This window comes from Manis pentadactyla, chromosome 4 (assembly GCF_030020395.1).
Source record: "Manis pentadactyla isolate mManPen7 chromosome 4, mManPen7.hap1, whole genome shotgun sequence".
Taxonomy (NCBI): domain Eukaryota; kingdom Metazoa; phylum Chordata; class Mammalia; order Pholidota; family Manidae; genus Manis; species Manis pentadactyla.
The window spans coordinates 34,669,563-34,692,576 of NC_080022.1; the positions used below are offsets into that span (position 1 = coordinate 34,669,563).

Below are 23,014 nucleotides of genomic sequence, written 5' to 3' on the forward strand. Positions count from 1 at the left end.
ACAGTTCAAGACCCAAATCTTCACGACACCCACACTGACTCTCCAATGACCTCTCTTCTCTGAGCCCCCTGGGAGCCACTACTCTGACCCATGGTGCGTTCTCCCTTCTCTGAGCTTCCTGAGAGCCACTGAGCTGAGTGGCGGCATGGGGTTTCTGAGGCTGCTCTAGGGCTGTTGCCCTTACATCAGAAGGATTTATGGGAGTGAGTCTCCCTAGTGGACTGGGACTCCTGGAGCAACGTTCGCAGAGCAGGGATCTGGGGAGTCTATTCCTACACCTCCTTTCTTCTGCTTACCTATAGACTAGGAAAGAAGAGTTTTCTGGGTGACTCATTCTCTGCCAGGGCCCACTTTCCGAGCCACAGGGTGGCTCCTAGCCCACAGCCTTGGCCCCCACCCCCCAGGTTCTTAGTGCTGTGTTAGTGCCAGTGTCCTCCCTCATGCTCAGAGGGAACTGAGCTCAAGTTCCCATGGTTCTTCTCACATGAGCAAAGCTCTGCTGAGTCTAGGCAGGACCAAAGCCGGCCTGAACCAACACCACTTGACAACCAGAGGGAGATGCCAGGGTATCAGGAGGGTCAGAGGAGACAGACTGATGATCACATCAGAGAGGATACTTCCCCAGAGGCTCAGCTAGTGCCACTTCTCTCCTGAGGCAATGCAGCTCAGCCAGGAGATTCAGCTCAGAGCAAGAATCTGGAAAACCCCCTTAGTTGGCACTTCTTTGTACATCTGGGTGACATCAAGTAGAGTAGTGTCATACTCCACCCAGCAGCCTGGTCCACAAGCAGCTCCCCTCTCCCAGAAACAACCACAATCTTCCTGTGGAAGGAGGGATGTTGAGAAAAGAGAAGAACAAAAAGAAAAGGAAGGAGGTGACAGCAACAAAAAGAAAAGAACAGAGATGAAGGAAGAAAGCAAGGGCACAGGAGAACCGGAGGAAGCACCAAGCGGGCTCAGACACAGTACCTTTTTCAGATTAATCCACTGCTTGAAGTAATCCGCCACTGGCAAGCCCAAGCACTGGCACTGGCCCGGGAGCCTGGAAGAAATGGAAGAGAGAAGAGTTGGGCACACCCATGTCCCATGTATGAGGTCAGGCGAGGAAATCCAGCACTGTCCACAGGGCAAATAGACTCGAAGGCTCACCCATTGGCCATGGGTCCCACCCCACCCAAGAAAGGCACCCTACCTCCTGGACACTGGACTCTAGACCCAGCCCTCAGAGCCAAATGTGAGAACCTGGAGATGCTATTCAAAATACTATCAGCAGCTACTATTTTCTGATGGCCTGCAACATGCTAAGTATCTTACTTACATTTTCACATTATTCTTCAAAGCAATGCTGTGAAGTGGGTACTGCTGCCTAGATTTTACAGATGAGAAAATGAGATTCAGATGGGTTACCTAAGGTTCCACAGCTAAAAAATGATAGGGCCAAGAACTGAACCCAGGTCCATCTCATCCCAAAGCCTACATTCTTTCCAGTGAATCAGTTTATTGTTCTTTTGTTACAGCAGAGAGGCAGAGATATAAGACAGAAAGAGAGAAAGAGCACATGATTTAGATATAGCTGCTCAGGGGCTTCAGCTCACATTTAAGTCTCCAGAACAGGTTTTCTGCAGATAGAGAAGAGACGCTGGAGAAGATAAGAAGAGGGCAAGATTTAAACCAAGAGTTTGTTTTTGCCTTTTCTTTAAATTACAATTTATAAACTGTTTTCCCCTCTAGCTATGATGTTGTACCCACCCAAATTCATTCAACCAAACATTTACTGATGTTTAGTAAGTCAGGCACTCTTAACTCAAAAAGTAAGACTGAATTCCTGCCCCTAAGGGGCTCACAGTTTGTTCAATGGAATGGACAATACAAGAAATAGACAAAACTGTCTTAATTTGGAGCTGTGGGGTACATGAAAGGACAGAAGATGATACTAGAAATATCAGCTAGGAACAATCAGAATTTTCTTGCTAAGAGAAGAGCTTGGCATAGGCAATAGAGAGCTTCTGAAGAGCTATGATTTACAAAGACTGGTCTGGAGGCAACAAAACAATAGGACTAAAAGAGCTGGGTAGTAGCCAGAAGACTACACAGCCGAAGAGATAACAAGCAAGGAATAGATACAAGAGATGCAAAGGAGGCTTTGGTGACCAAATGGGGTGTGGGGCCCACTGAGAGAAAGTGTAGAACCTAATTCAAAGGTTTGTGACTTGGCCAGCTTCACGCTACTGAGACAGATACAAAGATGGAAGCATGGGGACAGAGAATGTATTTGATGCCCAGAGCAGACTGGCATTTAGTCCATTTTATTATTGTTTTTAGATTCTCTGCCCAAACAAGGGTGGACTACTCCCACTGCCTCACCCCTGGTATATGGGAGGAATTTGGAAATGCAAGTTTAGATATATGCCTGACATATGGGAGGCACTCAATACCTGCCGAGAGTGAAGTGCCTAGGAGACAGCTGGCAGCGGGAAGATATCTAAAAGGGAGCTGGATATCCAGTTTTTAACAGAGGTCTGGACAGGAGATATAAACTGCTGAACCGTTAATGTAACTTAAGTAAAATTAAAGTTATGAGAGTAGATAAGTTCATCTGGGAGGAGTATGGAGTGAAATGAGCAGAGAGCCCAGGCTAATGTCTTGTAAGTTTTATTGAGCTAAAAAGAAACCAGGTCACCCCTGTAAGACCACTACCACACACAACAAACTCACTACATCCTACAACAGCCACATCTAATTTTGGACTCCTTTAATTCTTAGAACATCTTTCCTTAATACTAAGCTAAAATCCATCTCCTTGTAACTTCCACCCTGAGTCTGAGGTATATCTTTACAAACTAGAGAATGAGACTTCCATCTCTTCCTTGCAGAACACTTCCAAGATCTAAGGGCCCAGGAAGCTTTCCCTTCTCTAGGTCACATACCCTCAGCTCCTTCAAGATTCCACAGGAGATAAGGTACCGCAAGTCAGGATTCACCCAACCCACCCCATCCCTGGACCTTTTTCAGGGTATCAGATAACCAAGGTCATACATGGTCTTTTGACCCCAGTTTACATCACCTATGGTCAACCTAAACTGTGGAAGTGAAAGCAAACTTCCCCTTTCTGGAATATAAGTAATTGATTTTTTATTTTAAAATAAGTCTTTAGTATCAAATGCCATAGAATGGTCAAGATGCCAGCTGAGAAATACCCAATGAATTCGGTATCAGTGGGCTGGCAGGGGCAGAAAGCAGCACGCAATGTGTTGAGGAGTAGTATGAGATAAGAAAGCGAAGACCGCAAGCACAAACTTCTTTTTTGGAAGTTTGGCAATAAGATCCCAGTTGACATAGCTGGTTCTACCCAGCAAGTTCCAGGGCAGTCCAGCCTTCCCTTCATTACTTTTCAGTTATTTGACAGGCACTAATACCAAATCGATCCCCATGCTTCAGGCAGTATTATATAAGGACTTACTTTTCTAAGACCTGAGAGAATCTTATCTGAAGGGAAGGTTCCTCTCAAACATCCAGGTGGCGCAGTGACATTAGCCATAGCCAGTCAATTTCCTGGAAGGGAAATTCTGGCTAAGGCCAACATGAGGAAGGGGTATCCAGGTAAAATGTCCCCATGAGGGAACCAAGGACCAAGAATATAAGGAAATTAGGCAAAGTCAAAGGACTAAAGGTAGCTTTAGGAGCTACAATGTAGTTGCCTTAAGAAGCAGAACTGTAATGCTTGGATAATTTTCTTATTTCCTTCAATTTTTCTTGCATATTCATTATTGCTGATATTTGTGAAGATGCTTAACTTGAGCTCAGCTATTTTTATTATTTATTTATCTATCTATCCCTGGCTTACATTAGAGTTTATTCTCTGTGTCATACAGTTCCATAGGCTTTGACAAATGGTTCATGTCACAGATCCACCACTACAATGTCATACAGAATAGTTTACTGCCCTGGAAGTTCTGGAGCTTCACCAATTCATCCCTCCTTTCCTCCTAGTAAACTCATGGCAAACACTGATCTTTTTACTGCCTCTATAGTTTTGTCTTTTCCAGAAGGTGCTATAGTGGAATCACACAGTATGTAGACTTATCAGACTGACTTCTTTATATATTTAACTGACCTGACATTATTACATTTAAAGTTCCTCCTTGTCTTTTATGGCTCAGGAGCTCATTTCATTTTATCACTGAACACTATTCCATTGTACAGATGTGCCACAGTTTGGTTCTTCAGTCATTTAGGGTAGGACATCTTGGTTACTTAGACTTTTTTTTTTTGGTATCATTAATCTACAATTACATTAGGAACATTATGTTTACTAGACTCCCCCCATCACCAAGTACCCCCCACAAACCCCATTAGTCACTGTCCATCAGCATAGTAAGATGCTATAGAATCACTACTTGTCTTCTCTGTGTTGCACAGCCCTCCCCATGTCCCCCCATTATACATGCTAATCATAATGCCCCCTTTCTTTTTTCTCCCCCCTTATCCCTCCCTTCCCTCCTATCCTCCCCAGTCCCTTTCCCTTTGATAACTGTTAGTCCATTCTTGGGTTCTGTGATTCTGTTGCTGTTTTGTTCCTTTAGTTTTTTCTTTGTTCTTACACTCCACATATTAGTGAAATTATTTGGTGCTTGTCTTTCTCCACCTGGCTTATTTCACTGAGCATAATACCCTCTAGCTCTATCCATGTTGTTGCAAACGGTAGGATCTGTTTTCTTCTTATGGCTGAATAATATTCCATTGTGTGTATGTACCACCTCTTCTTTATCCATTCATCTACTGATGGACACTTATGTTGCTTCCATTTTTTGGCTCTTGTAAGTAGTGCTGTGATAAACACAGGGGTGCATATGTCTTTTTCAAACTGGGCTATTGCATTCTTAGGGTAAATTCCTAGAAGTGGAATTCCTGGGTCAAATGGTATTACTATTTTGAGCTTTTTGAGAAACCTCCATACTGCTTTCCACAATGGTTGAACTAATTTACATTCCCACCAGCAGTGTAGGAGGATTCCCCTTTCTCTACAACATTGCCAACATTTGTTGTTGTTTGTCTTTTGGATGGTGGTGATCCTTATTGGTGTGAGATGGTATCTCATTGTGGTTTTAATTTGCATTTCTCTGATGACTAGCAATGTGGAGCATCTTTTCATGTGCCTGTTGGCCATCTGAATTTCTTCTTTGGAGAACTGTCTATTCAGCTCCTCTGCCCATTTTTTAATTGGATTATTTGCTTTTTGTTTGTTGAGGTGCATGAGCTCTTTATATATTTTGGATGTCAACCCTTTATCGGATCTGTCATTTATAAATATATTCTCTGATACTGTTGGATGCCTTTTTTTTCTATTGATGGTGTCCTTTGCTGTACAAAAGCTTTTCAGCTTGATATAGTCCCACTTGTTCATTTTTGCTTTTGTTTCCCTTGCCTGGGGAGATATGTTCATGAAGAAGCCACTCATGTTTATGTCCAAGAGATTTTTGCCTATGTTTTTTTCTAAGTTTTATGGTTTCATGACTTACATTTAGGTCTTGGATCCATTTTGAATTTATTTTTGTGTATGGGGTTAGACAACGATCCAGTTTCATTCTCTTACATGTAGCTGTCCAGTTTTGCCAACACCAACTGTTGAAGAGGCTGTCATCTCCCCATTGTATGTCCATGGCTCCTTTATCGTATATTAATTGACCATATATGTTTGGGTTAATATCTGGAGTCTTTATTCTGTTACACTGATCTGTGGCTCTGTTCTTGTGCACTACCAAATTGTCTTGATCATTGTAGCTTTGTAGTAGAGCTTGAAGTTGGGAAGCAAGATCCCCCCAACTTTATTTTTCCTTCTCAGGATTGCTTAGACTTTTTGACAGTCATAAATAAATTTGCTTCAACCACTCACCTACAGGTTTTGTGTGAACATACATGTTCATCTCCTTTGGGTAAATACCTGGAGCTGTGATTGCTGGGTGCACTGTGAGAATATGTTTAGCTTTGTAGGAAACTGCCCCACTGCCTTCCAAAGTGGCTGTACCAGTTTGGGTTCCCATCACCAATATATGAGAGTTCCATGGAGCCACTCCTTGGTAGCATTTGCTGTTAGTGTTGTGGGTTTTCTGTGTTTCAGTAGGTGTGTAGTGGTGTGTCGTTGTTTTGATTCTCAATGCCTTAATAACAAATGAGTTTTAGCATCTTTCAGAGGCTTATTTACCACCTGTGTCTTTTTTGCTCAGGTGTCTATTTAGATCTTTTCTCTATTGTTTAATAGGGTTGTTTGTTTTCTTACGGTTACATTTTAAGTGTTGACTGTGTATTTTGGATACCAGTCCTTCATCAGATATGCACTTTGCAAAGATTTCCTCCCAGTCTGTGGCTTGTCTTTAGTTAGCTTAGCAGTGTCTTCACAGAGAAGAAGTTTTTAATTTTAATGAAGTCCAACTTACCAATTCTTTCCTTTCATGGATTGTTCATTGGTATTGTATCTAAAAAGCCCACACAACACCCAAAGTCATTCAGATTTTCTCTTATGTTATCTTCCAGAGGTTTTACCGTTTTACAACTCCATTTAGGTTTATGGTCCATTTTGCAGAAAGTATAAGGTCCCCTGTGTAGGTTCACTTTTTTCCCCCCACAGGTAGATGTCGTTGTTCCAGCACTGTATGTTGTAAAGATTATCACTGTACTTTCTCCATTAAATTGCGTTTGCACCTTTGACAAAGATCAGTTGGCTGCATTTACATAGCTCTATTTCTGATTTTGTTCCATTGATCTATTTGCATTTTCAACAACTGCACACAGTTTTAATTACTATATGTATATAGCAATTCTTGAAGTTGGTAGTGTCAGTCGGATTTTTCTGCATCTTCACAATGAGAACCTGCTCAGGCTCCTGGTGGTAAAACTCACAACAATGTGGGGTCCCCCCCAACAAGTCTGGGCCTCCAGGAGATTTAAGCTCTGAAGCTATTCCAGCAGCTTCTAGTAATTTCTCAGTTACCTTTTAAGTGTCCCCAGCAGCTTCTTTTCAGCAATTTCAGCGGGTTCAGTTCCAAGTAAGCTGTGATTCCCATCTCTCTAATTTTTAGAGTTTCAGTTTTCCTCTGACCTCAATTCTCTGGGCTATCTACGACGAGCTGTTGATTTTCAGTTTGTCTAGCGCTTTTTCTTGTTGTGGGACGAGAGTGATGACTTCCAAGTTCTTTGCATGTTGGGGAATAACCTAGTTTCCTTTTTTACAAAAAAATTACATACATGTGATTGCTAATTTTCTGTGTCAACTTGACAGAGTCAGGGGAACTCAGATTGAGGCTTATTTCTGGATGTGTCTGTGAGAGTACTTTGGCTGAAATTAACATTTGAATCAGCAGACCCAGTTAAAGTAGACTTCCTCCCACAATGTGGGTGGGCCAATTCTTTGAGGGCCAATTCTTTAGTTGTGAATCCCCAATCCCTGGTCAACATGACTGGACATTCTTTCTCAGGTGGCCTTCTCCACCATCCAGCCAGTCATGGTGCATGGAGTCCTTCTCATGCTTGACTCTCTCTGATTTGATCTTCTGCCTGAGCTCAGCTATTTTTAAACAATTATATGAAGGCCTGAGAGCGAAGAGGGCAGCAGAATCTGCAAAGGAATAGGTCAGGGGTACAGGCCAGCAAAAGGCAGGAATCCTGGGTCACTCACCTACCATATTCTCTCTTAGTTGATCCCAGTGCCCTGTGATTCTTTTAGTTGGCACAGGCCAGGAGTCCTTCTGGCTGCGGCCAGCTCTGGGGAAGGAAGGGGCTCCCTCTTCAGCAGGATTACAAAGGTAGATGTCAGCTGTAGACATTTCTATCCTGGTGGGAAGGGTATAGCTCAGCAGGATCCTGGCTGCTCTACTTGGAGAAGGACCTACACCAGAGGGGCCCCTTCAAGGGTAGACCAGACAGATTGCTGGGCTGCATATCCAGCTTCAGATACGGCTCAGCAGCAATCCTGAGTGCTGTCTCTACCTGTGGGTGACTGAAGCAGAGAGGTAGGGGACTATAATTCTCACTCAGGCTCTAGTCATTTGCAGGTACACATGCAGTTTGCGACTCAGAGGTATTCAGGCTGCTCAGTCCTCCAGCCTGTGGGTGGTCCCAGCCCTGTGATTCCAAGACACAAGCAGTGCAGATGTAGCAGGGCTCAGGCCCATCTCCTCAAGAGACAGAAAGCCAAGTGCCAGAACCTGAACTTCCAAGTGCCTCACGGGAAGAGAGTTACACATTTCTATCACAGAAAACCTATCCCAGTTTAGAGAGCACCAAGAGAAACCCTGGGAAGAAGGCAGGTTAGAGTAGTTGTCATCCCCTACATAAAAGAGGAAACTGAGAAGAAAAAGGATTTATTTGATCATACAAAAAGTCAAGGGCAGAACTAGAAACGGGATCTAGGTCTTCTAGCTGCATAAGCTATCAGTCATGTAGATGCACTCAGAGCTCTTTTACAGTCCCTGAGATGGCAGGATCTAGAGTCTTAGAGAGGCAGGTAGTATGGTGATCACTGCTCAAGGTCACACCTGAGTCTGTGGTTCTTAGGAGCCTAAGGCTAGGGTCAGTGGCTGCAAGTGGGTACATGATTCCACCAATTTGTAAAGAAAAAGGATAAAAGTCCCCCTAGCACAAAGGTCTGAATGCTGTGAGTTCCTACCAGATACTGATCCCAAGAAAGAGCTACTGGCAGTGGGCCCTGGACTAGCCTGCAGGCATGAACGTGCAGGCAGGTTTATGGTACCCAGGTCTCCATGCAGCTGGAATCACTGGGCACAGAGCTCCTCAACTGCCCAAACATCATCTGGCCATGCTTATTACTGTTGCCCAATGAAATTTTATGCACCGAGTCCACAGGTGTGATTTCCCCTTCTTTATGAGGGTCAGAATGACATCACTGATGGCCAATAGAAAAGAGCCAATTATGTCCAGGCCATAAAAAGGAATGAGATTTTTTTTCAATCAAATCAAAACTTCCTTCAGCTTCACATGCAAGAGGCCCCCCTTTAAGTTAGGGCCCCCCAGTCCCTCCTATGGACTTTAAACCAAGGGATATGATAACTTTCCAAATACTGTGGGCACAGGGCCAGAGAGAGGCTCCGCCTTTGGCATTTATCATGTGGCCTTACTCTTATCACAGTAACTCCCTAGGGTCATGATAAAAGAACATCAAACCGCACCCAAAGACATCAGATTGGCTCCTCTATACTCCATTCAGGGGGAAGATGGGGTACTCCCCAAGTTCCCTTAATGAAAAAGAAAGCAGAGAGCCCTCCCCCACTTAGAAAGAAGAGAGCAGTATGGGAGGAACAGGGGTATAAGAAACCACCCTCCCACCCGCCAGCAAGTGAACAACACAAAGTGAAAGGAGCCCAGCCTTCTACACCCACCCCTCATCCAGCCCCACCACCTGCAGCCCAGCCCTGGAGCTGGGCCCAGACAGCCCTGATGGCAAACAGGTGTGAGTAGCCGGCGCCAGCCAAGGCAGGGGACTAGCTCATTAAGGGAACGCCACCCTCACTAATGGGTATGGGCAGGATGAAGCCATTGTGAGCCGAAGCCCAGCTTTGAAGATTAGGTGAAGCAGAGCTGGAGGGCTCTGCTAGAACTTCTAGGCTAAAGTAGAGGTGGCCAGCAGCATCCATGGAGGTCTGACAGATAGACTGGCAGATACCAACAGCCAGAACTAACCAGAGCAGACACCAGAGCTGGAAAAAGGTTACAAACACTATTCCTTCTGCACTTCTCTCTCTCCAAGGCTTAGGGACAACCTCAAATCAGGGAGATGCATGCTACTCACTTTTGGCAGATACAGGCTCTTAAAGAGGAAGAGGTCAGTTGAATCTGGGGCCACATTTGACCTCTTTCTACCTCTCTGGAAAGGGTGTGGGACCTAAATACTGCAGTAATGTAGGCTTTGAGTCCTGGTATTCAAAAGCTCTAGGATATGCACATATTGCTCACCTACAAAAGCAAACTATTTTGACCCATCTGATATATGGAAAGAGGGGAATGTTGAAGAACAAAAGTGAAAAGCAGGGAGAAAGGCTCTGTCTTCTTTTGTCACAGCTTGCCGGTGGAGGCATGAAAGGCCCAGCCTGGGGAAGAAGTAGGCCAGCAGACTCAGCCTAGCAGCTAGATGGAAGTTCCTGCCAAGGGACCTCTATGAGGGGTGGGTGGGGCTTGTTTCCATGCAGGGTCTCTACACTTGTTGCTCTGATACAAACATTCCTGCAGAATGCTGTCCCTGGCTGTCCGGCATCTCAGAACTGCCACATTTCCTAGGCTTCTTTCCAAGTCCCACCCCCTCTGGGTCCTAGCCTGGGAGACTTACCTAGTCAAAGCCTCCACAGTCAGCATGATGTGAGTCTGCATCCAACACGGGCAGGCCACCTGGCCGAGGCAGCACTTAGCTGGGGACACAGCTCTTTGTCTCTCCTCTTTCCGTTCCCCCAACCACAGGAGATAAACAGACCCTAGGTGACAAACAGCCCGCCTCTCACAATCACTTTTCCTCAAATTGAGGAGAGGAGCTGTTGATAGATGGGCTGGAGTTTGGTTATCAGAAAGGGCTGTCAGCCAAAGGTGCCTATCTCCTCCCCCACTATGCAGGGCATCATTACACTGTGGCATCAAGGTAAAATATGAGCAAGGGGAGGGAAGGAATAAAGACGCGAAGTCTGGCCTTCCACACAGAGCAAATTGAGCTACAATGAGAACGACACGAGGCTGGGACGTTAGTTATCTGCCACGACACCTTTATCTCTGCGCAAATTGGTCCTTCCTCCCCCACTGCATTCTCTTGTACAAACATAGGCAGGCACAATGTGTCACCACTGCAATAGCACAGCAATTTAACCCGAATTAGTGAGGGGGTCAAGTCAGGAAATAGGGGTTTCTTATTTCAACAGGTTCCTTAGTCTCTGCTCTGAACCACCACATTGCAGGGAGTTGGGTAAAGAGAAAGACTCGTAATTGAATTCACTCACTTGGCTGCTGCTGATGTATAAAAAATTAATGTTCAAGCCTCCTATTTATCAAAGTCAGTTAGTTTCCATCTCACCTATGAGGCACACCATGGCAGAGGACACAGCCCAGGCCACCCTGGTGGGCTGAGCACCCACTGCATCCAGCCAATACAGGGATCAGCAAGAACAGGAAAGGAGAGAAAGGTGCTGCCCAAAATACTATCCCCATGCCAGCAACTCCTCTAGAAGCCTATAGGATAGAGTGCAGGGTGGGGGAAAGGCAGGGAGTCGGGCTTACATAGTAAAGGGTAATCATGCTAAAGATGATCCTAGACAGTTCAAGAAACCTCTTCAGTCTAGAGACAGAAAAGGCATTCTGCTCCACCATCCCTCCACCAAGAGATGTCCATGGTGTTTCTATCAGTAGCACCTGTCTGCCCCCAGACACACACACAGCTGTGCTGAAAAGGAGAGCCAGTGCTGATAGCACTAACAAGGCTGAAAGCGCAGGGGGTAGAGGGGCCAGGTGGCTTCCAGTGGCTTCCCCCACTGCAGACCCTGGGGCTAGAAGGTCCCCTAATTGGGGGTGGGGTCAGGGGAAGAGTGCAGTACAGCTCCCACCCAGCACAGAGCTCTGCCACACTAAGAAACAACTTGGTTGAGTAACCATGTGTCCTTGGGCAAGTTACAGTACCTCCATGCCCACTAAAGGTTATAGGAGGCAGCCAAGGGAAACATTGTGTAAATAAGTACTCAGAGAAGGGATTCTGACTATAAGGTCAGTGGACACCAAACCTGTAACAGCCTCTGGAGATGCTTCCAGGCAACCTGAGTTGAGAAGACAGTGCCTTAGTCAGGAAAAGGCTACTGGAGAAAGCCTTACTGAGGATGACAGGGAAAGTCCCAGAACCACTCTACAGTTGCAAAATGAATTCCACACTGGGACTCAGTTTCCAAATCAGAAGATTCAGCATGCAAATAGGAGGGAACAGAAGCCAAGGCCCTGGTCTAGATACAAAATAGGAGAACTTTCTACTTCAACTGCCACCACATATTTATGGGAATCGCTGAGACCCGTGACCCTCAAGGGGTAGTGACCAATCAAAACTGATTCCTATACTCAGTGATCTTGCAGGACCACCCAGAAGATAAGCACAGCATGAAATAAAATGGTCACTCCAGAAGAGCCTACTGAGAAAGGGCCACCTCGTTTCTGGTGATGGGAGGGCAATGTTGGGGGAACTTACAAAGACTTAGCTTCAATCCGTTTTGCTCACTCACTCACGTGCCTGCACATACACACACACACTCACACTCTGGCCCTCCATTCTTCTCTGCCTGCCCACAGCCTTAGGAAAATGCACTGCCGACTTCTCAGCCCACTTTGCCCCCACACTTGCCCCCATCCTCTGGGACAGCTGCAGGTTACAATTCCAACCACAGGCTTCAGAAAGATGATACACTTGCTGGGGCCTGCAAAGGGTCAGGAGAGAGTACTATTTGAAATACCAGCATGACAGCTGGCTCCTTGTCTGTCTCTTCCTCCCCCACCCTCCTCCCCAAACTTGTCATGGCACAAGAAGTCTGTAAGCAGCCCATCAGCTTTAAATATCAGTGTGCGTGAAGCAGGAGCATGAGAGCGAGCGAGCGGGAGGCAGACAGCAAGCGCCTCTGCCGCCACTGCCTGTCAGGGAACACTAATGAATTTCACCAGCAGCCATGCTTCAGATGGGGGATGAGATGGGGGTGGGGAGTTTTCTAGGGAGAACTCTCACAGTATTAAAACATCTTTTCCCAAAGCCCTGTTAATAAACATCGCTGTAGAGTCGAGAACTACGGCCTGCCACTAGGACTGCGAGGCATGGGAGAGGTTGGGACAAGCCCTGAGGTCCTCCCAAACAGAAAGGGGAGTGCAGGTGTGAGGCTGGAGGAGCCAGCTGAGCCCTGCAATTAGGAGGGGATCGCCATTACACATGCTCATCTCATAAAGGCCTTGGGATGCCTCGTTGAGAGGACCAAGACCAGAAGGAAAGGCCTCAGCAGGCAGAGATTCCGAGCTGTGCCTTCCTGGCCAGACTCACTACACTCCCCTCTTCCCATCAACTTCAGCCAATTCACTTCACAGTGAGGCCCCATGGGTAAGGGGCTCCACACTCTCCTTTCAGATGTAGGGGAGGGGAGAGGAGGAAACTCTGGTACCAGTTCCAGTAGGAGGCTACTCCCCACAGATGTCAGGAGCCAGAGTTTATTATAATCTCCATTTTGCAGATAAGGAATTATGAGTGGTTGAGAGAGATGATGAGACTTTCTTAAGATCCTACAACTAGTAAGTAGTGCAGCCAGAACTCAAACTCAGGTCTCTTTTAATTCTAAGGGCCGTATACTCTTTCCACAATACCATGCAGCTTCTCTGAGGAAGGGCTGATCATCCCACTGTGTGTCCTCTATGGCCAGGCCCTGCCCTTCCCCTTCCTCCCTTCCTTCCCACTGATACACACACACCTCTGGCCTGGGCCACAGCTGCCATGTAGTCCAGGGCTGGGCTCCAAGCCAGGGTGAACCCAGCCTGACAGAGAAAGCCCTGAGAGTGAGCCAGGCCATTACCTGGGAGTCTCCACAGCTCAGAGGGCATGGTTACAGGCATAAGCCATCCCTCGGGTGCCCTCTGCTCAGCTCTGATCAGCAGTGTCTGATCTGGCATCAACCTGCTGTGCAGGGGGCAAATGACATTTAATTTCCTCTGGGTTTCCCTATGGTACAGACGAAAGGCCGTCACCTGCGTCTGGGTCTGGTGGCATAGCTGGAAGTGTTCCCAGACATGCTGCTCTGCAGGGTCCCCAACAGAAACCAGGACAAGGCAGGTGCAGAGGGATGCCCCACAGGCCAGGCTGCCACTCCTCCCAGAGAAAATCAACCTCAAGTCCACACTGCCAAGCAATTGCTACAAGCCTCCAAGAGGCACAGTATATGTATATAGTGCTTCCCTGCTCCACTGCCTTTTGGCCCACTGTCAACTCTCTCTACTCCCATTTCTCCATCATAAATGACCACATGAAACACACAAGTGCAACAAACCCCCTGTGGAACAGTCTAACAGGCACCTTCCCAGGGCCACAAATATTCTAGGAAATCAAATAACACCTATCTCTCTAGACCCTCTCTAGTGAAGCAATAAGACAAGTGCCTCTCCAGAGTCCCTCCCTGGGAAATCCTTCCAGGGAAAGGGCACAGTGCCCCACCTGTTGTGACAGAGGGAAATGTTGGAGCTGCTACTAGGACCTGGCCAGGGCTCTCTACCCCAATGGAATGACAGAGGTCCCAACAGGCAGCAGGAGTGGGGTAGGTAGAGGATGAGCAGGTGACAGGGTTCCAGAGCACTCTGGTCTGTGTCCTAGTGATGAGCTATTCTCTTTTTGGCCAGAGAAATCAGGAGCTCCTTAGCAGTGTGAGCTGTCTCCAAGATACCTCACTTATCTCCCACTACAGTCTCCACCTAGCCTGTGGCCAGGTGACCCTTTGCCTGAGCTGCCTTTGTGTGGCCTACAATGCCCTCTGGAGGCTCTGCAGAGAGGCATCCTGCAAGCATTTGGAATCTGGGATGCAGTCTGACCTTTCTACCTCACTCAAGGACACAGCGGTGGCTGTTCCCCTTATGCCCTAGCTGAGGATCCCCTCTGCCCTGAGCCCAGCTCCCCTGACTCCTTCAAAACATGTAAGCACTTGGCCTGCACAGTCACACTTCTGGGTGGGCATTAGAACAGGCCAGTGGTTTTTAAACTGTGCTCCATGGAGCTCTAGGGTTCTAGGAGGGCTATCAGACTACTTTGTGGACTAGGGAAGGAGGAAGAATAATGGGCAGGGACTTGCCCCCACTTCAACCAGAGCAGCTCAAGTTAATATATATTTCGCAATATCTGGCTTTCTTTAATATGTTGTTAAAAATTTTTTCCTACTAAAAAACTACCCTACTGTGGTAGTTTTGGTCTCCCTACTGTGCTCCTCTGGGTTCGCATGGCATTTGTTTTGTATCTTCTTTGTAGTGCTCCCATACTCTACCTTGCTTAGCCTGTGATTAGTCATGCATGTGCTGATCTTTCTGTCCTGATCACCTGGCAGTCCTATAGGCCCAGCTCAGTACTAACAGGCCTGGAGCAGCTCTCAACTAGGGCTGGAATGCCAGTACTTCCATGATACACAGTGGCTGGTGCCTTCAATGGCAGTTTCCAACAGTATTCCTTAGAAGAGAAGAGCTGCAGCGGAGGGAATGACATTTATAAGAAGGTCCTAGTGACGACACGTGGCACATGCCACTCTTATATATCACCAGATGGAGCACAGTAGCCATCATCATCAATCATTTAACTCAACCTCCGGGGGACTTTTGCATCTAGCCAATCTTAGGGCAAAATGTAGCATATTCTAACAGAAAACATCACTCGTTAGAAGTTTCCAAACCCTGAATGTGGGGCCATGGGAACAGTCTGATGCTCATCAAATGAATTCTCAGGGGTCTGTTCCCTTGTAGAGGAGTCACTAGTCTCATAGTTCTGCTCATGGGACTAGAAATGGGGAAAGCCCATAGGCCCCATCAACTAAGCTCACTGCCTGGGCCTCCTTGTCCAGCTAGCTTTGGGAGGGGCTGGGGGGAGACAGGGGATTGTGGTCCTCCTAGCTAAAGCCACTTGTTATTAGGGCCTAGATTCCCTTATCCCTGGGGAAAGGAAGGTAGCAATGAGCCCTGTCTCCCACCCCCCAACCCCATGTGTCTCTCAGCAGGGCCAGGGAAGAGAGCCATTAGTGTGTGCCTCAGCAGACAATGGGGAGGAGAAGTCTCCAGAGCAAAGGACAACTGCAGCAATTAGAATGCAGGGAGGTTCAGAAGCTATTTAACTGGGTGACCCCTGAGGTCACTGCATCTGACTCCCATCCCTGGATAAATATTGTATGAGAGGGGAGGGGGCGAGAGGGAGCCAGAGAGTGCTGCTCCTCCTTCACTCCTCTCCCCACCCCACACAGCTGCCTCCAGCCACACACCAGGAACATTATTTACAGCCCTGACAGTCAGAGCCATCACTCTGCTAACCAAGGGGGAATGGACAAAGTCAACTTACCAAAAATTGACTATGGCAACTGAAGAAGAAACCAGGGCGGTGGGGGAAGGGAGCTGAGCCAACACTGATGCAGGGCTTCTCCCACATTCTGGGTCTTCCCACATTCTGGGTCCAGATGGGGCAAATACTCTCCATCCCCAAAACCACTAGCAGGTGAAGCGGTCCCAATTGGCAGAGTAAATCGAAAACGGAGCCTCCTCCCACCTTTTGGGGGCCCTATAATCGAGAAACTCCTGGATCTCAGTCACTTAGGTGTTCCTTGGCAAATATGGGGAGTCCTAGCTACCTGCCCAGAGGAAGCGGAAATAGCCACACGCCACTTATCTAGCTGGTCTCTTAGCTGACCTAGTGGGGAAAAGCCATGAGCAGGAAAGTCAGATGCAGCAGAAAAGGGTCAGGGTGGGGGAAGAAGAGGAGAGTGTCGGAGTGCGGGCTACGCCTCAGCCCCCACATGTGCTGCTCCTCCAGTCCTGCTCTAATGCACCCTGACATGCCTCTGAAGACAGAGAGCTGTTTGCAGTCAGCACCGTGATTTGTTAGTAATTATTTCCATGGTGTCACATTGCTGTCACTCTGTTAACAAAGAGACAGGCTGCCTCGGGCTGCCTACAAGAAAGGATCGCAGAGAAAAAGGCCTGTCAGGCTCCCGGGATTCTTTGGGCTGCCTGGCTTTCTTCCCCAACCAACATCCTCGCAGGCTTTGGAAGAAACAGTTTACAGAACTATCAAGTCTGAGTCATGTCACCCTTTAGCCAGGGACACTGCATATTTATCCCACCCACTCACAGCCGCCCTTCCCAAAGCCTTACAGAGCTAAGCCTCCAGAGTCCACAGATCATTCAGGCATGGGCCACTATGCCAGCGGCAGCCTTGAGATCCTGGCCTTCATCTTTCAAGACCCTTGCTTCCTGACTCTTCCTCACCGGGGTGTTCACAAGCCTCTCATGTTCTCTTGGGAGCCTGACAAAAGAAACCTATTTCAGACCAAACTGAAGCAGCCACCCTACTGGCATGGATGGTGGTTAGGGAGAATCTGATGGCAAGGCATCTTCCCACCTCAAATCTGCCAACCACAGCTCAGGACCAAAGCTGCTCAGGTGCCAACGCCCCAGGAACCTCCAGCCGCCTGTGCACCTATGAGGAGATCCCCACAGAGCTGCCCTGTCGTTCCCAGTGGCTGGATTGGTACAGCATCTGCACTAGGAGAAGTGGTGGTTTGTTTTATCACAAAGTAATGTCTCCATTACTCTGGCTGGGAATTAGAGGACAGACTGGCAAGCGCTGACAAAACAGAGGTCACTCACCTTACAGGCATGGGAAGTTGAAGATTAATTCTTTCCTCTCACAGAGGGAATCAGACTCCTGGATAGTGGAAGGGAAGCACCAGTATTGAGAAACCCTTTCACTGCCAAGCAACAGCAATAGCAAATGACGATGAAAGCCTGCAAGCCCTAGAGAGGTTCTGTCAAGGCGGCAAGAGCTGCTGCACCCCCCTCCTGCGGAATCCCACACTATGGAGGAGTCTAGACAAGACTAAGATTCTTCTGGCATCGTGGTCCAAAAGCCAGAGGGCAGTGCTGGCTGCCTGCACAGGACTGTAAACTCAATGAAGGCAAGTTGTCCTGGAAGTTTTATTTCTTTGTTCACTGCTATATCCTCAATACTTAGAATAGTACAAGGCCTATGTCCAACTGGACTATGTCCATGTCCACTGGACCACATGTCTAACAACTGGAATTAGGTTTTAAGGGATGAGGGTGATCAGGACAAGCTCACAGGGGAATTCTCGTATCAGACTGAACATTCACATACTCGACAAATATGTACGGACAGACTAAAGAAGGCGTACAGTCCAACAAAAGGAGAACAGATAAATGGCAGTACGGAGACATGATGAATACTACACAGCCATAAAAAGGCTGGACTGCGAATACATACAACCTGGATGATGAATCCATCATATATTATGTTGAGCAAAATAAGTCAGACAATAAAAGAGTACATCTTGTATGATTCTATTTATATGAAGGTCAAGAATAGGTAAAATGAGCAAAAAGTAAAAGTGGTTACCTGACAGGGGGAGGGCATTACTGATTGGGAAGGGGCACGAGGGAACTTTCCAGGATGATGAAAAGGTTCTTTATCTTGATCTGGGTGGTGGTCACACAGGTGCATACTTGCATAAAAACATATCAAGCTATATGTTTCACATCTGTATACCTTATAGATCCTACTGTACCTATGTCATATCTCAATATCTAAAAAGATTTTTTTTAAAAAGAGTTGGATCTCAAGGGTTACAAAAAGATCTTTAAAATATATATATATCTCACACAAAGGAAAATATTTTCCAGAAGCAACAGTGGCTTCTTTTCCTTGGAGTTCAGGGGACACACTCTCCACCCTTCACTCTATCTGCCAGAAGACAGAGGGGCCCAAACAAATGGCCAAGTCCAGAGAAGGTCCAAAAATATTTAAAACACAATGGAGTGCAACCTGAGTCCTAGGCTCCACAGTGGTCACGACCTGGCAGGAGACTCCATGCAGCCTCTTTCTTACAAGGCAAGCTCTAGGAAAGCAGAGATACAGTCTATAGTCAAGCCATGCCCCCAGCTAGTTCTGAGGCTCTCTGAAGCAGCCTATCAGATTCTGCCACAGAGCATAGGGCCAGATTTCCAGAGACTGCCCTGAAGAGCCTGACATAGAGCCAATTTGTCTTCCTGACAAGCGGGACAGAGACCGACTGAGGCTACCCCAATTCTGCAGTATGGCAAAGATCTCAGGACCAACAGCCCTTCCTGCTGACAAGAAGGAAGCAATAAGACCCTCACAGATGGTCATGGGGAGCTCAATACTTCAGTCTGGGGGGCCAGCACCAGGCAGCAATACTTGCCACAGGACCAATTAAGCAGTAAAGAACCATCCAGTCAGCAGCTCTGTAGCAGGCAAAGCATGAAGCTCCCAACATCATAAACATCACAAAGCCTGATCGGTTACTACACAAATATCTTCATTTTTATCAGGGTTTTAACTGAGCAAAACTTCCATTCCAGTGTTCTAATCACCACTAAAGTGCTTTAGACCCTCTGACACCTTCCCAAGGGTGAGGAAATGAAGCCAACATTGGAGTCCCACCATTCATCCTAGAAGTGCCCAGAAAGTAGAGCCTAAGAGGCACTGTCTGCTGGGGAGGGGGTGTGCTTGGTGACCAGACAACAGAGCTTCCCTCCCTTGGCCCCTCTAGATCCAAAGTCCTTCCAGAGCAGACCAACTTCCCCAAACACAGGCTCTGAGGGAAGGAGGCAGGCTGGGCTGCCTGTTGACCTGTAGTCCGATAACCACATGAAGCGTGAGAAGAGAGCGCTGGTGGGGAAACCAGGAGCTTGCTCATGCTCCACAGAAACCTGCTCCTGCCGTAGGACTGGCCCAAAGGAAATGGACAATGCCACAAGCCCACAATCAGGAGCACCTTTACCACCCGTCCCAGGCCCCTGGATGTGTGCAGGAGGGAGCTCTCATGTGTTTGTGATCAGCTGACCCCAGACACACGTGGGCATGTGCACTCTCAGGAGGAGGCGGGGTACCCCTCACTGCTCCTAAGACTTAGAATTCTCGGCCCAAGGAGCTGTCCAGCTAACGAGGCCACCCCACCACCACTCCTCTGAGCACGGCAGGCCGCCCCGCACGACTGGCTTCAGGTGGCTCTTCTTTAATTAATGGCATCCCAGGCTCTGCAGGGAGCTTCACCCCACAATGAATGGCCCTCTCTCATTAGAGGCAGGCCTGCCATGATGTATTCAGGGCGAGGGCCAGGATTCATTTCCCTGTCTGTGCGTTGGGGATGGGAGGGAGGGGAGAGGCAGCAGGGAGAGATTTATATCGAGTGACTTGGATTAGCTGCAGCTGAAACATGACCCCATCAACTCAAGCTGCCTTCTTGGGGCTAACCCGATGTACCTCTGCTGACGAGAATGCTCTAGGGAAGCCGAAGGGAGGGCAAAAGGTCTGGTTCTTGTTCTCTCTGGGCTTAGGCTGCAGCTCGAAGGCCCAGAATTCCTATACAACCTCCAAAACATGCTCCCCACCCAACATGCACACTTTGTGTGCACTGTGAGCCAGGCCCAACACTGAGCCAGTCTTGCCCAGCAAGAGCCTCTTCATGGCCAGGAAGCTCCTCCACTGGCCTCAGAGCTACAGGACTGACCATGGCAGTCGGAAGGCTCTCCTGCTTTCTGAAGGAGATACTGCCACTCCCTACATCCGAGAAGGAGGCCACAGCATGGTAATTTTCCCATATCAGCTGTCTAGACAAGATCCAGGTATTTTCTGCCATGGTGCACTTCAGACCTCAGGCCACCCAGCACTAGGGAAATGGTAGGCGGTAGTCTGACAGGAAAACATGCTGTCAGCCATCACCTCACTATAGTGACCCATTAGGCTGAACCCCACATCTAGGGTGGGGAGATTCTTCCCCACCACTTGCCCCTGGTGCCACTTCATGGGGATCACAAGACTGGGGTCTTCCAGACAAAAAGGAAAACATGGGCCTTTAGTTGTCCACATTTCCAATGTACTTCTCACAGAAAGAAGGCCACCCTTCATTGTTAGCCATACAGATAGTTGTTAACCTAAGAGCAAGGTAGGTTCAGGCTGGCAGAAAACAGCACACAGCCCTATAAGCACCACCTGCAAATCCAACTAAACTTGATGTTCAGTTTTGCTTATGCTTGGGAGAAAAATCATACATCAGAGCTTATCTTCTCCCTATCCTCAGCCCTTTTAGAATGCCCAATTCACGAGAGCTAAAAGGTACTCCCTCTCCTGCCCTTGCCAGCCAATCAAAAAGTTGCTTTGGAAGCCTGTTGTGTCCCTCTGAGGGACAGGGCAGGATGCCTGACATCTGTACACACACTCAGTCCATGTCATCCATGCTTCTTCCTGGCCCTCGTGCAGAAGTATTCATATGCCCTTCCTTCCCTACTCAGAAAGAGATGTAGCTCAGTTCCGCTTTGCTAAGCCCTATTTGGCAATGTGTCTAAACACATGCAAACTTAATTAGTTGAGGAGGGGAGCCCAGGCGCTTGAAGTTCCGGAAATGAGATAAGCCAGGACTCCTAGCGAGTTCTGACTCAAGCCCCTTCTCCCAGCAGGCTACTAATCAAAGGTGATGCAACTCAGTGCTGGAACCAAGTGGACACCCATGGGCAAAGGGGCAAGGCTTCCATGAGCTTAGTGACACTATGAGATGCCCCACGTGCTCCCAAACAAACTACAGGATAAAGGTGTCTGAAGTGATATTGGCAGTGGTTTCCCTAAAACAGATCTGAGAATTCATTCATTTGTAGCTTGGCAAGGAGGTTCTCAGACAGCTCCCAATTATCCCCCATGGCTAACCTTGCCCCCATATCAAAAGGAACAAAACTGTCCAAACCTCCACCAACACCAGACCAGACACCAGCAGCCTAGCATGTCAGAGAACATTCCGAGGTTCTGCCACTCACTGCAAACAAAGGAGAGGAGAAAGAGCATTCCCACCATATCACAAAGCCATGGGCCATAAAGAAAAGCAGCAGATGGTCAGATGGCATAGTGGTTAAACACACGAGTTCCAGAGGCAGAGTGCTAAGGTTCAAAACCCTGCCAGAAATTAGTGATATGCCCTTGACAAATTAATTTCCTTTTGGGGCCCCTGTTTCCCCATTTGTTTTAAAAAAACAAAGTTATAAAAAGATTTTATTTCATAGGGTTGTGGTAAGGATTACATGAGATAATTTGTAAGCAGCACAGCGGGACTCCTGATATGTAGTAAGTGCTCAATAAATGTTGGCTATCTTTATTATCTGATATAAACCTTCCCAGAGCAGCCCTAGCTCTCAGTCTTGGAGGCACAAATCTCTCAGACAAAGCCCTTTACACTGTTCCTAGGACCAAATTCTTCCATGGCCCAGGCCTGTGGGCCATCACCTAGTACCCACTGGGAGGGCCCAACACCCAGTGCCGGCAGTGAGAAAATCTAGGAGCTTTCTGGCATTAGCAGCATAGTTCTCTAACTGCTGATACTCAGGTTAGTGCAGGAAGGTCCAAGATTTCTCCTTTTGCTCCTTTCTTCCTGAATCTACCCACTATCAATCTCTGTCATTCTTCTTGAGCATGTATTCCACAGGCCCACTCCATTATTTAGGTATCATTTATTCAACAAATGTTCACTGAACAACTGCTACATGTCAAGCATTGACCTAGGGTTATAATGGTGCCCACAATCTAGTGAAGGAGAAGACAAGTAGAGGCAGTTACAGTACAAATTCATGTGCAATAAAGTACATGTGCTCTAAGAACACACAGGAAGGCACCTGGAGAAAGATGTTATGAGGGATCCTTAGGAATTGGCCAACTAAAGCATCTGGCTGGTGGGGAGTGGGCATGGGGATGCATAGAGCATATTGAGAGCTGAGGCTTAGAAGTAAGCAAGAGCTGTGGAGGCTCAATAAACAGGGTGACTTTGCCTTCAGGGCAAAGGGAGACTGTAACTGTGTTCAGTAGGCGTGTGACATGATCTGCTGCAATTAGGAGAATGGAACAGAAAAAACAAGACTTGGGTCAGAGAGAATATGGTGACCTGAATAAGGCAGTGGTAGTGGGGACGGAAAGAAGGCAATGATTTTGAGAACTTCTGGGAGGGAGAATCGACACGATTTTTGTTGTGGCTAAAGAAAGGAATCCAGGGTGATTTTCAGTTTTCTGACAGAACTATAGCATAGAGAGTACCAGTCATTAGTTGAGGGAAGGTTGGAGGATGAGGTGCTGGGAGAAAAAGAAAACACCTGAGCTTTAAAGGACCTGTGGACATCCTAGGTGGCGATACAGAAGCGATAGCTGGATAGGAAGGCTTGGAGTTCAGATAGCAGATGGAGCAGATTTATTTTCTCCAGTGGG

The 23,014-nt window shown here is 47.4% G+C and overlaps 1 protein-coding gene across 11 annotated transcripts in view; it reads right to left on the reverse strand.

Annotated features, from left to right (window-relative positions):
• Nucleotides 1-23,014, reverse strand: part of ERI3 (ERI1 exoribonuclease family member 3) — a 128,523-nt gene that overhangs the window by 58,461 nt on the left and 47,048 nt on the right. For all 11 annotated transcript variants that reach the window (XM_036892831.2, XM_036892826.2, XM_036892819.2 and 8 more), the window contains one exon: nt 970-1,042. In XM_036892831.2, coding sequence (XP_036748726.1) covers nt 970-1,042 — 73 coding nt within the window. The remainder of the gene's footprint in view (nt 1-969; nt 1,043-23,014) is intronic.